At 36.1% G+C, this 13,882-nt stretch overlaps 1 protein-coding gene across 1 annotated transcript in view; it reads left to right on the forward strand.

Moving 5' to 3' along the window:
• Positions 1–13,051, forward strand: part of LOC110095309 (kinesin-like protein KIN-14C) — a gene marked incomplete at its 5' end in the record, with an annotated part of 36,954 nt that extends 23,903 nt beyond the window's left edge. Inside the window, 3 exon segments of the mRNA XM_020820799.2 lie at positions 9,402–9,871; positions 10,838–10,935; positions 12,739–13,051. Coding sequence (XP_020676458.1) covers positions 9,402–9,871; positions 10,838–10,935; positions 12,739–12,803 — 633 coding nt within the window. The 3' untranslated portion in view covers positions 12,804–13,051.
• Between the last annotated feature and the right edge of the window lie 831 nt (positions 13,052–13,882).

The following is a 13,882-nucleotide window of genomic DNA, read 5'->3' on the forward strand; positions in this document are numbered from 1 at the left end:
CATTTTTTATTTTTTTGAATCTTCTCAATATCACTATTACTGAGGCAAACCGAGTTTCAGCAACTGCAAGCATCTTTAAATTAGAGAAATCATTGAACATAGAGTCTCATGGAGTGATTCATAATAAAATTTCTAATTACAATTGCATCTCCAGCAATCACTGTGATCCAATGACATTCATTATAGGTGATTTCATTTGCCTCGGTATTCTTAGCTGCACAAATGTTCTTCAAAGCAAGATTAAGCGTATGCACAACACATGGTGTCCATAAAATATGAGGATATGCTTGCTCTACAAGTAGACCTGCAGCTCTACAAACAGGTGCATTATCAGTAATAACCTGAATGATGTTTGAAGGCCCCACCATCATGATAACTTCTTTGATTAAATTAGAAATGAAGAACTTATCCTTGTACTGTCCTTCACAGTTTACAGCTTTGATAAACATAGGATAGCTCTCTGTTACAGCCATGAAGTTGATAAGTGGTCTTCTTTGTGGATCTGTCCACCCATCACAAACCAAAGTAACTCCTTTTTCCTTCCAAACTCCTCTAGTAGGCTCGAGCAACTTCTCAATATTGTCCCTCTCTCTTTGCAACAACTTCGTTCTAATGACATTATATCCTGGTGGCACGTATCCTGCAAGATTGTTATTGCATGCATATGTAAAGACATTCTTATAATGTACATGTTTTCTTTTTTTTGGTTGATATCCCTCCATTTGAAAAGGCCCTTTATTTACAGTAGTGTCATCACATCTAATTGAAGAAGATGATGAAGGATATGAAGCATGAGTGATTGGAAGTGGAAAACATGTTTTCTTTTTTTTGGTTGATATCCCTCCATTTGAAAAGGCCCTTTATTTACAGTAGTGTCATCACATCTAATTGAAGAAGATGATGAAGGATATGAAGCATGAGTGATTGGAAGTGGAATATATTTTAGAAGCTCTTTTTTACTCCTTTGCTCAGCTTCACTGATTTTTCTTTGTAATTCAGCCATTTGTGATGAGCTTATCTTCTGGCAAACTTTAATTCCATGACCACTAATCTTCAACAAATGAGCTTTCACTCTATAATATGATCCTTTGTATATTGCATTACAAAAATTGCATTTGAATGCAATATTGCCTCCTTTTTCCGATGTTTTACTTATTTTTGTAACATAACCCTATAGAGGTTTGTTATCTTTAATATTGATTTATGATGGATCATCATCAGAACCAATTCCTACTCCACTAGAGCTCATTATCATACAAAGGATCTATACAAATTAACATATGAATTTGAAACATGAAAAAAATTAAGTGAAAGTGTAGATATGTTGTGACTCTGCCGGGGGTCCAAGGCGCCCCTGGCGGGGTTGACTGAGCATGGGGGTCAAGGGGCAGCGCCCCTGTGGGGGTTTCAGAGGGTAGCGCCCCCAGAACAAATTTTTTGTGTGAGAGTAATTTTGAAGTGTTGTTTATTTTTATGGAAAGATACCGAGCGGTACCGAGCATGTTTTAGCTTCTCGGTGCCGCTTAGTACCATTCGGTACCCCTCTATACCGAGCAATACCGAGTTACAGTACCGAGCGATACTGAGTTCCAATATCGAGTGGTACCGAGTTCCAATACCGAGCAGTACTGAGTTCCAGTACCGCTTGGTACCGAGTAGTACCGAGCAATATTGAGTTACAGTACTGAGCGGTACCGAGTTCCAATACCGAGCGGTACTGAGTTCTAGTACCGCTCGGTATTGAGCAATATCGAGCAATACTGAGTTCCAATACCGTTCGGTACCAAGCGGTACCGAGTACCGAGTTTCGATATCGAGCCTATGATCAAGAAAACGAAGAACGAAGAAAACGAACCTTCACTGCTCACGTCGCCTTCACTGTTCGCGTTGTCGAGCCGCTCCGTCAAAGAAGGATGATCCTATCGACTTTAATGCTCACGTCGTCAAGCCTCTTTGACGACAAAGGATGATCCTGTTTGCTTCTATGCTCGCGTCATCGAGCCGCTCCTTCAACTATATAACGAAGAAGACGAACACTTGTGTGGAAACGAAAAACCTAGCTCTTTGAAATGTTTCAGCCGCATAAATGAATATGGATATTGAGCGGAAATGCCGTAAAGCCGAAATGAATAGGGTAAATTGCGGCTTCGTTTTTTTTTTTAATAGGACACGCATAGCGGATACGCATGTCCAGTCAAATTTAAATAATATTTTAATTGGAGACGACAAAGCCGTATCCGACACGTATCCGTGCCGTATCGGAGGCGTATCCGTATCCGACACGTGTCCGATACAGCACGCCTTGTAAATAGGAGTGTCCGTGCAACATAGGCTCAATCTTTAGGAGTGAGAATATTGATGTATATAGTAATATTTGTTTATTTGGTAAAACTCTGATATTTGAAGGAGATTATATTAAAATATTGGAAAAAAATTTAGCCTAGGATAACATGTGAAAAAAAAATGTTTTAGTGATGCAGGACTACATGCATAAGTCGGAAACTTGCACAATATATTTTGAGATCAATTTCAGATTCCGTTATTAGTGATTAAAACAACAAAGTAAAATTAATGAACGGTCACTTTCGTTTAGGCCAAACTACACAAAATGCTAAGCGGAATCAAAACACGTAGGAAAATCAAAGTAATGCATGCGGGGTAGTTTCCAACATCTGCCTTCCAAAATTTACCCCGGAACTTAGTTCGTTAAAACTCCCTCGCTGAATAAGAAAAGCGAAGGGAGGCCGGAGCCGAATTTTCGGAGCCCACAAGGGGCTACAAGACTCAATCCCTCAAGCAAGGATAAAAAGGGAAAAGTGCAAAAATAAAAATACATCAAAATAAAATGATCATACTAAAATCAGAAATACATCGGGTAAATCGTGGCCGTAGATCTACGGCCACGTCGACGGTAGACTTTCCAACTGATGTCCCCATCATTTAGATAGGTTTAAACATCATTGGATTTGCTTTTAGATGAGTTTAATATATAAAAAGTATGTATTGTGCTCATCTCAAAGTAAATCTAGTGATATTGGGATCCATCTTGACCAAAATTCTCTTACGGGCTGTTTAAAAATTGGATTTACACCGGATTTGAGCAGGATTTAGCGTAAATCTTGCCAAATGGGATTTACACTTGACGTAAATCTCATGGCAAAATAAATCATTCGTTAGCACCTTTTTGGGCTAAATCCTGGATTTAGTAAATCTAATAGTTCAGAGGATTTGTGGGATTTAGACGAAGAAGCGCGCGAAAGGAAGAAGGAACTACTGTTTACCGAGTTAGGTGGTGGACTTAACTTCTTACCATGGCCGGAAGGTATGTGTCCGGTCTTCTTGCGTCAAGTTGACTCATTTGAAAGCATGGCTTCAGCTCTCCATCCCCGATGCTATGTGCTCTCCATCTCGTCTTTACTTCTTACCGGAGGTGATATGTATACAATTTTATCGAATCTTGTTTTCTTGCAACAACTTGCCCCATTTGAAATATGCTGATGTAAAACGTACATGCAAGGATGATCCAAGTAATTAGAAAATACTTAGTTCCCGCGACTGTTGGAAGGAAGGCTTGGGAGGAAGTAGGTGGCATCTAAGAACCTTCCTGAACGTGTGATCAGCAACCTAGAACGTCCGGGCAGCATTTGAAGTCCTTCCAAATGGTTGGAAAGCAAGAAAACATGTGCAGACTTCCCTGGACAGCGAACCAAAATCTTCAGACAGCTGGTACGAAAGTTTGGACAGCATGCCTTGACCTTAGGAACCTTGGCAGCAGCTCTAGGGGTGATCGGATCTCAGGACAGTGCATCCAGAAAAATTCTGGACAGCAGTTTAGCATGAAGAACTGCTGCGTTTCGGCTTTCTGGATGTAGAAATTGAAGAGTATAGCAGAAAAATTTGGGAATAACAATGAGAAATAGTCTTGAGATTAATTTACTTACCTAGGTGGCAAGATTAATTAAATCCCAAATCAATTTGGGGGAGAGAGAATAGAAATCTGAAGTTAATTTTCAGATCAAGTGGAATTAGCAGGATGAATTTGAATTTAAATTCAAATTTTAACATGGAAAATTAAATTGGATGAGAGGGAATTGTGGGAGGTAATTTGATGTAGACAAAGGGGGGGTCAACACTAGTCCAAAATAAATCATATTTTGGCTTCCCTCGAGTCTAGTAGTTCATCATATTTGAGCTAAACTTTTAGTTCATTTATGAGCTGAACTTTAGTTCATTTATTAAACTAAGGGTTAGCTCATTATGAGCTAACAATTTTAGTTCATATTTATCTTTATTTAAATGCACTTTTATTATAGTTTTTAATGTCTTAAAAGTTGTCTCTTGGATTTCCAAAATATGGCTTTTGGGAATCCAAGATTGTTGTTTAGTCTTCCCATGTGTGGCTCCTTGAATTCCACCATGGGAAGTTGAATTTTGTGCTTTACCTCTTGGGATCTCACGGCTGGCTCCTTGTTCCGTGTCCGCCCCTCGTTTCCCGTGGCTGTGGCTCTCGGTCCGTACGGTTCCCTTCGTCTCCCATGACTGTCTCCTTGTTTCCTGGTTTGGGTGTAAACCGAGAGCTTAGGGGGGAGATTTTCATTAACAATTCATCATCTCATTACACTAGAAAGGGCCTCTATATATAGGCCTAAGAAACTAAAACAAGACACATATGCTCCTATGGCTTACATAGGACGACCCTCTTAAGTGAGGGTAAAAACAGAAAATTTATAATAAAAATTTAAAAATTACAAAAAAAATATAAGATAACGTGGGACGATGACAACCGTTGATCTTCAGCTCCTCGGATAGACATGGACGGTTGGATGTCCGCATCAATGACTTTGCTTGCTCTCCATCCCGATTGGTCGCAGGATACCGTTTTACAAAGAGGTATGGGTTTCTCCCTAGCATCTCATATCCTCTACCTCCCGTCGCTTAGGGTTCACCCGTTGAACGAGCGATCTGCTCTCACGCCTACCATATTCAGGAAAGGCGTGTATTCTCTTGTTTACTTGCTCATGTATATATTCTATTGTATTTTTCCTATCCATTAACCCGTGCTTCTTGATCTATTTTTGCCATCTAGTGTCCTTTACTGCAGTATAGATTTAGTAATATGCCTCATTTTTTGAACCAATATTTTTCTAGTCACACCGGATTTGAGCAGGATTTAATTGTTGTTCAGTTAAAATTTTGTAACATATACCTCATTATCTGCTAAGTCATCAAAATATTTAATCCTTTTGCATTTGGTAAGTATTGTAATACATGTTTAAAGTGTCAGTCTCATTTTTGAAATCCGATTGTGAGGAAGCGTCACTAGTTTTTAAACTTAGGAGCTCTTGATGATGAGTAGGACTTGATGATTTCTCATGGAAAAAAAGTTCACCACTCATCGACATAATAAAATTGTTGTAGAAATGTCTCAATCATCCAAAAAAATGCGAGGACCATCTTAGAATGATGGCTCTCGAGAGATTTCAACACCCATCCAATTCTATGGTGTAGAGAACCTGAGTGATAAGGAGTCTTCAAACACCAATTATCTACCTTATCGATATACTGACAATCAATGCAGAACATTGCATAGTCACAACAATATATATTCATTACCAAAGTAATATTTACGCTGAACAACTCTCATGTCTAAATTATTAAAGAATTAATTGAAGCTTATTTAATTGCATAGTTCGAATGATTTGATTATTGAAGGGGAAGTACATACAACGGGGAGAGGCTAGAGCTAATACACAAAGGCGGAGAAAGATATGTCGATTAGTACGGGTCAACACAAGGGGTTAAACAGAACACCTATGTGGCTAGAGCTTCATAATGATGTTCTTAGCTCTCTACTATTAGAGCAATTCTTATGTGGAAATATTTCAAATAGCATGCTAAAGAAGGAAATGTGGGCCGATTTTGTGCATGCTTAAATTGTCATTTAGGCACCACTTATACAAAATCTGTCTTAATGATCAGATACAAAAACATGAAATCTGATTTTCGCATGGTCTTTCAACTATTAAATCGTAGTGGTTGGGGCTAGGATACCAATCTGCATATGCCGGTATCTACTGACGAAGTGTGGGATGAGCTAATATAAGTTACTTTTCATCCTAAACTACTCATTTCCCTTTAACTTATATATTTATTAAAAATCTTTACTAAATAAATTTAAAAATTTTTCACCCTAAAATGGCAAGGTTCTGAAGAAATCCTTTTCACCAATACGAGGTTTTTGAAAAAAATTGTGGGGACAACATTGCAATAGGAAATACCACACGGTCCACTCGAAATGCTAATCCAGATGTAGAGTAAGCCATAGCTGACGTAGAACCAAATGGAGATGATTTTATGGCCACGAATGGTGTTAGTTTTATGGAAGTTGATGAAGATCTCGAATTGCCACCGAGAACAACACTCGTTCAAAAAGATCAAGTGAAGAAACAGAAGAACTTAAACACCACGTAATAAAATGAAATCAGAAAAAGTTAGACTAACGAACTTGTTCAATCGTCATAACACTAATACGGAGAGGATCCCAGCCAACCAAGCAAGAATAAGTCGATTTGATATGTCATAGTGTGTTGATAAATTGGGTACAATTGAGAATATCATCACCGAAACAATTCTTGCGGTCCAAATGCTCTCCTAGAAAACACAGAAGATAATATTATTTTTATGAAATGGAATGGTCCTGTGCTTCGTGGTTGGATCGAAAAGGTTCTTAGCTCCCACTCTGATTTCTATGCCTCCCCAGCATGGTTACCTTCAAATTAACTTTGTCGCCTTAGCATAATATTGTATGTGGTTGTAGCTTTTGTATGTTCGTTCTGTACTTGTGCTAATTTGTTTGCTGCTATATCAAATGATATTTCGATAAGAGTATTAGTCAATGAAATGCATTTCAGGAATTTGAATGTTTAACCCATCTTATTATTCATTGCACAAAATATTACCGCCCTACTTGGATTTTTTGTGAAGCAACTAAATCATAAGCTAAACAGGAATGCCGAACTATCTGCAATAGATGAAACCAACAATTTCAACAGTTTGCTAAACGCCCAATTGGAAATAAGTAATGCAATAGTTGACCTCATGCCAACAATTCTGGATGATGATAGCTCATCCGATGATGAACCCATATTACAATGTCCCATGTTCAACATAACGTATAGTACGTTGCTGATATCCTCGATGACCACCCATTGCGAGCATATAATTGTTTTCAACTACCCGCTGTTGCGTTTTTACAGTTGAAGTCATTGGTGCAAAGTCTTGGTTTGATCAGGGATAGCAGAAACATGGTTGTAGAAGAACAATTGGCAAATTTCCTCCGATGTGTCGCACATGGGCATTCTTACAAACAATTGTGCGAGTTCTTCCAACTCCCATTAGAGACGGTGACTCGTTATTTTAATTCGGTTTCACGAGCAATTGCCTCTTTAGCAGATGAATTTATATAGTTGCCTATTGGAGATGTAGAGTGTCATCCATTCGTGCAATCAAATCATCAATTCTACCCACATTTCAGTAATGTCGTAGGAGTAATTGATGAAACTCACATGCTTGCAATATATAGTAGAGGCATGCAAAATCGTTATAGAAACCAAAAGGGTTTCACCTCACAAAATGTTATGGCCGCCATCTCATTTGATTGTTAGTTTGTCTATGTCGCTTCTGGTTGGGAGGGATCAACAACAAATATGAGGGTGCTATGATGGGCAGTTGAGGAAGGGGATTTTAGAGTTCCATATGGTAAATATTATCTAGTGGATTCCGATTATGCTAACATGGACAAACTAATGACACCATTTAGAGGATATCACTACCATTTATGTGACTACCGTGGTGACAGTACCCATCGGTACACTATTCAACAGGAGTTGTACAACAATCATCACACAGTTAAACAACGTAGTTGGGCGAACATCTGATATTTGGAAAGAGCGATTTTAGGTGCTAACCCAAAGGCAGTTTCCTCTAACAGTGTAGGCGGACATTGTGCTTGCTTGTGTAGTCTTATACAATTTCATAGGATGGTGCCATTGGCATGACATGTCCTTCAACATGTCTCAAATAGAAATGCAACATGACACCGAATTAGGTGAAGTACAAGCACCTGATGACTACCTGAACGTCCATGCTACTGTTGTGGAAAGACTACAAGTAGACGAACTACGACATTCAATTGTCAACGGGTTGTGGGAAGCTCGGGTAAGACTTTATCTAATTTAGTAATTAAAACAATTCTTATATATGCGCTTTCATGGAGGACTTGATTTAAACACAGACAATGTATCGACCGCGTCATTCATGTTGACTAAATCTTTTGGTGACATCGACAAGTGAAAAAAAAAAAAAATCAATTTTTAGCCTTGTGGGTTCTTTAGTTTCGGTGAAGCTTCTTGTATCTTGGAATTTTTTGTGGACATGTCAAGTTGTTCTGTGTTGGAAGTATCACATGTTTGATTTTGGCTATATGCCATATGTAGTGATCGCACTTCAAGATATGAATTTTATGTTGTTTCTTCTTATTCAATTTATTGAAATATAATTAGCTTACTTAATACAATTGCCTAATTCCTAATATAAATAGCTTAATCAATAGAATATGTAGTAGAATATTTAAGTGATTAACAAGATAATTAATAAGATAGCTAATAATTAAGCTAGTATCTAATGATATTATTTATCAGTAAAACTTATTGATGATAATCATCATTCAAATTAATAAAAAAATCTTACTTAATACATAATTTAAATTAAACACATAATAAATTAATTTTTTATATAAACTAACCGTTTTAAATTCGAGATTACATTGTCAAACAGTTTCACGGGATTTAACGGGATTTAACACTTAACTTGCCAAAAAGTTTTCAGGATTTAACAGTTCCAGGATTTACTAAATCCTATGTAGTTAAATCCAACTGGTTACCAAAGAGCCCCTTAGGATATTCTCACACCATTTTTTCAGAAGTATATATTATTATTCTTGATTATTGTTTCATTAGTGCCCTGCTATATGCTTATTTATAGGCTGTCTTACAAGTCAATGCTGCACATAAATTACTTTCATCTTGAAGTCTTGATAGTTTGATCACCTTTTGGACTGAGAAATTGTACTGCTATAATGCTACTTTTTTCCCCCAGCTTTTCAGCCACTTGGTATGTTTAAGGGGAGCATTACGAGAAAAAATCTTGTCTAATGATTCTGCATAAATTATATAAGCTTTTGATGTGACATAATTATGAATAATTTCTTGACATATGTATTATTTGTTTGATATGAAATTATTAACCATCATATAGCTCGTGAAAGGAAATGTTCTGATATTATGCTTAGTTATGTTATACTCATCGTGGGTAACTTCAGTTTATTGTATTCACTGGAACAGGTGACATCTCTGAAGGATACAATAGCAAGAAAAGATGAGGAAATTGAACAACTACAACTGTTAAAAGATCAAAGATCTGAGTCTCCTGAGAGCAACTCATTAAGAAAGACTTCTTCATCTCCTAGTGTGATCTCATCCATTGGCGGGTTAACTCAACTAGGCAGTGGCAAGGTTGCTAAATTTGCTGAAAAACATGTTCGATGCAATGCTGATTTTTCTGAATTTAGCAACAGAAATTCAGGTGCTGGTTCTCTGTTGCCCATGTTTAATGGAGGGAAGGCGGCAGAACACTGTAATGCTGATGATGAGACTGTGGGGTCTGTTGATGAAGACTCTGATGGAATGTCAAGTGATGTTTCTGGTGGGGATCCTTCCATTGGAGAAGAAGCTGAATATTTCATGGGCGGTGCCCTTGAGTCAGCAATTCTTTCAGAGTCTGGTAGACCATCTGCAGTTATGATAGAGAAGATGTGAGTAACTCTCCATCTTTAACTGAAGCTCATTACGTGATTATTTTCTTCTACTTGGCTGTATTCTCTTGTCATATGTTACCTCAATGATTTATGGTCATTAGTAAGTTATGCTTAGGTGGATGACTGGCTTGACCCTTAGTGATAGGATACAAAATGAGCATATACGTGAAAAGGTTGGAGTAGCTCCAATGGAAAATAAGATTAGAGAGAGTTGCCTTAGATGGTTTGGTCACATTAAACGGAGGCCTTCCGACGATCCGGTTAGTAAATTTGAGGTATTAGATTCGACTTATGTTAATAAAGATAGAGGTAGACCTAAAAGACTTGGTTAGAAAATATTAGAAATGATATTTCTTTATTGGATTTAAATGAGAATTTGACTTTTAACCGGACACAATGGTGAAAAAGGATTCATGTAGCCGATCCCACATAGTGGGACAAAGGCATAATGTTGTTGTTGTTGTAGTAGTAAGTTGTGTTCTGGCAAGAGCTATGAAATGAATTCTGTAGTTACCAATGGAAAATTATTCAAGCAAACAGAAAATGCTAGTCTTCTTACCGAGTTAACTTGTTTATTACGCTTGCTTTGCGTTACATACGTTACCTGGTTGATGCCTAAGGACGCCAGGATTTTGATTACAGGTTAAAAATTGAATTTAGCTTGACCTTGCAAATCTAAGACTTGCATCTGTGTAGTGTAGTTCATGCATATTTAGGCACCTTGCCTTCATTGCTTTTGTATCTGTAGCTACATTGTTGCAGTCCAGGTTAAGGCTTTGTTTGGGACGGCATTCTTAATGCTTTTTAAAGCAGCTTTTAATTTTTGTACTAAAAAGCTGCTTTAAGAAGCATTGAGAAAACCGTCTCAAACAAAGCCTAAAATTCAAATGTTTCTCCAACTCCAAGAAGCATTCCAAAGGTTTATTATTACTGAGATTCTGAATCCTGCTCTCCTAAATGCAGTCCAAAGCCTCCACCAAGGATAACCAAATTACTCGCACAGCGAACAGGCCAATCTCTGTCAACACGAGCAAAATCAAGTGATTCTTTGAAGTCCCTTGGTACGTATGCATTTCCGTTTAACAACTATTGAACAAGTAGGTTTATAGAATGCTAATCTAAATAAAAAAAAGCTCATGTAATCAAATTGAATGTTGCAGAATTGTGGATATGAGAATATTAAGATGTATTTGTGATAATATTTGAGAGGTAATACTGGAAGGGACATATTAGAGAAGTTTTATGATTGAATTTAGGGGTAAATAATAACTGATTGAAAACAATGAAGATGCGCTATTAGCATTAAAATGGAGATAAAAAAATTTATTGGCAGGAGGAAGATCAAACCGCTAAAAAATCCAGGCAGAAAGTCATGATTAAGAGCAAAAAACTCATTTTAATGTGGTCAGTTTGAATCTGCATGAAAGGTTCAAGGTAGTAAAAATGGGTTGGTCAAAAGTATAAATATTCTTTAGTCCAGTAAACTGAATTAGCTAGAAATACAAATTCGTTGAAGTTGTCGTAAGTACTTGGCGATTGGTGATAAATATTTCATCTTCACCTAAAAAATCTGACAATTTCTATTGTTATAGTCTTTACAACTCGTGATAATGTTTGCATTGGGAAGTGTTGAAATAAATAAATTGAATCGATTGAAAGAAAACTTGATATATCTCATTAAGACTTGCAAAAGCTCCACTACTGCTATTTCTATTTATTTTAGTTGTACTTACAGTCAAAATATCCCTTGAGTACACTACTAGCTGTTTCTGCTGCTGCTGGTACCATTTGCCTTGCTACTGTGAATAATCGCAGCAATTGCTTCTGCAACTGTTGCTGTTAAATGACTTCAAGCAAGTTTTGTTTCTTTTTTGCCAATAGAAACTGTAATATGTTAGCTGTTTTGTGTGCTAATTATGCATGTTTTTCAGATTTTTTTGGAATGATATTAGCTCTAATAATATTTCTCCTTCCTTTATTTTTTTGTTAGAGGAATGTGATTGGGGGGTGGGGGTGGGGGTGGGGTGGGGTTCTTAGGCTGTTCTTTTATGTTTAATAAAATTCGCATAGTGCATTTCTTCCACAAAAAAAAAGGCTGTTATTTTGTTGTTTAGAGTAAGGCTTCGTTTGGGATGACTTTCTTACTTCTTAAAGTAGCTTTCTAAAACAAAACAAAAAAAAATTTGTATTAGAAAGACGCTTTAAGAAACATTTAAAAAGCCGTCCCAAATGAGGCCTAAAAGATTTGGACTCAACGCACTTTTAACTCGACAAAAACAATTTATATTATGATTATAGGCCAAATGTTACTATAGATTTACAACTATATTCTAATTATTTGATGCATCCATATAAGAGTAGACTCAATTTTTAAGTTTTTGACACCTCTCTTGATGGCCAAATTATTACGTCCGGTCGCCGGATCTAGAAATAGGACATCCACTAAAAATTTGCTACGTAGACTACGTTTTGACTAAAAAAAGCGCTGGTAAAGCACAGTTAAAAAAGAGCCTGTGGGCTCCGAAAATTCGGCCCCGGCCTCCGCGCGCTCTTCTTTATTCGGCGAGAGAGTTTTAACGAATTAAGTTCCGAGGTAAATTTTGGAAGGCAGATGGGTTTGTAGATAAGACACTACCCAGAGATTTCGCCCTCATTTTGTGAGGACTTTATAATCTGAGTTCTGTTTTTATTGGATGTCCGGACCTAGAAATAGGTCCGGTGACCGGATCTAATAATTTTCCCTCTTGATGGACATCTCTGCAATTTAAGTCAGCCAAGTTCTTTATGTTTTCCCCCATATTTATTGCTAGAATTATCCAGCTCTTAGTTTTCCATGTTGATAACGCTCGAATTTGATTTGACAGTTCCGAAGAAAACCATGAGTGGCCAAGTGGCATCATCTTCTTCGGCCAAACAGATGAAACGATAGCCAGCGGTAAAGTAAATCTTGCATGGGATCTTGTATTATTACAGTGCAAGATTCACCCTTTAGTATTTTGTAGCTAGCTTTACAGAATTAATCAATCATGTAATATATTAATTTAGGTACTTCTGATCATCTTTATTGTACTAATTATTTTTCTGCTGCTCACTGAAGCAGCTTTTATTAATGTAATCATCCCAATTTCAACTGTTTTAGAAGTTAATAGTCAGTCTATTCCTGCTTTCTTGTTCCAATCATTAAAAATTCATTGAGAATTCCATGGAAATGGAAAATATGAGTTGGAATTTTATCACGCTTGTTAAATTTTAGATGATTAAATTACAAATATAGATAATTGATAACTAACTTGCATGGGAGATTTTTTTTTTGTATATTATAATTTATATAAATGGTTAAATGTACATTAAATATTTATTTGGGATAATTTTTTTTCTGTTTTTTAGAAATAAATTTTTTAGTATGAAAATTTTTAGTTTATAGAATTTTTTTACTCAAAAATTATTTTAAAAAACAATAAGAAAGTAATCTCAAACAAAAAAAATTTAATCTTATAATCTCTATCACGTTATATATATATGTGAAGCATATGAATTTATAAATCAAATTGAATCTAATAATATTTCAATAAATTCAATGGAATGAAGATTCGAGTTAACTTCATTAAGTATTATATAATTAAATAATAATTATATTTATAACTATATTTAATGTAATTAAGTATATTTAATACAAATTTGTGAAATCATTAGATTCAATTAAAATGATGAGCTAATTAAGCATAAAAAATATGAATGTAAGTAAATAGAAAATAAGTAAACATTAACCCAATTAAAGGCCCAAAAATTATGAGAATTTTTTTTTTCATGTCCAAAAATATATTTTAATAAATATAAATCAAATATAATATATTTTATTAGTTTTTTTTTAATCTACTCAAGCAATTTATAATGAACCTAACACAATGCAATCACCAAGCTAAGTTGCCCTTAGATCTCTTTGATTTGCATTCTTTAATGTGAACACTTTGCTCATGCTCCAAGTTGCTTGGTAAACATAATCTTTAT

Source organism: Dendrobium catenatum, unplaced genomic scaffold, assembly GCF_001605985.2.
Source record: "Dendrobium catenatum unplaced genomic scaffold, ASM160598v2 fragScaff_scaffold_501, whole genome shotgun sequence".
NCBI classification, from domain to species: domain Eukaryota; kingdom Viridiplantae; phylum Streptophyta; class Magnoliopsida; order Asparagales; family Orchidaceae; genus Dendrobium; species Dendrobium catenatum.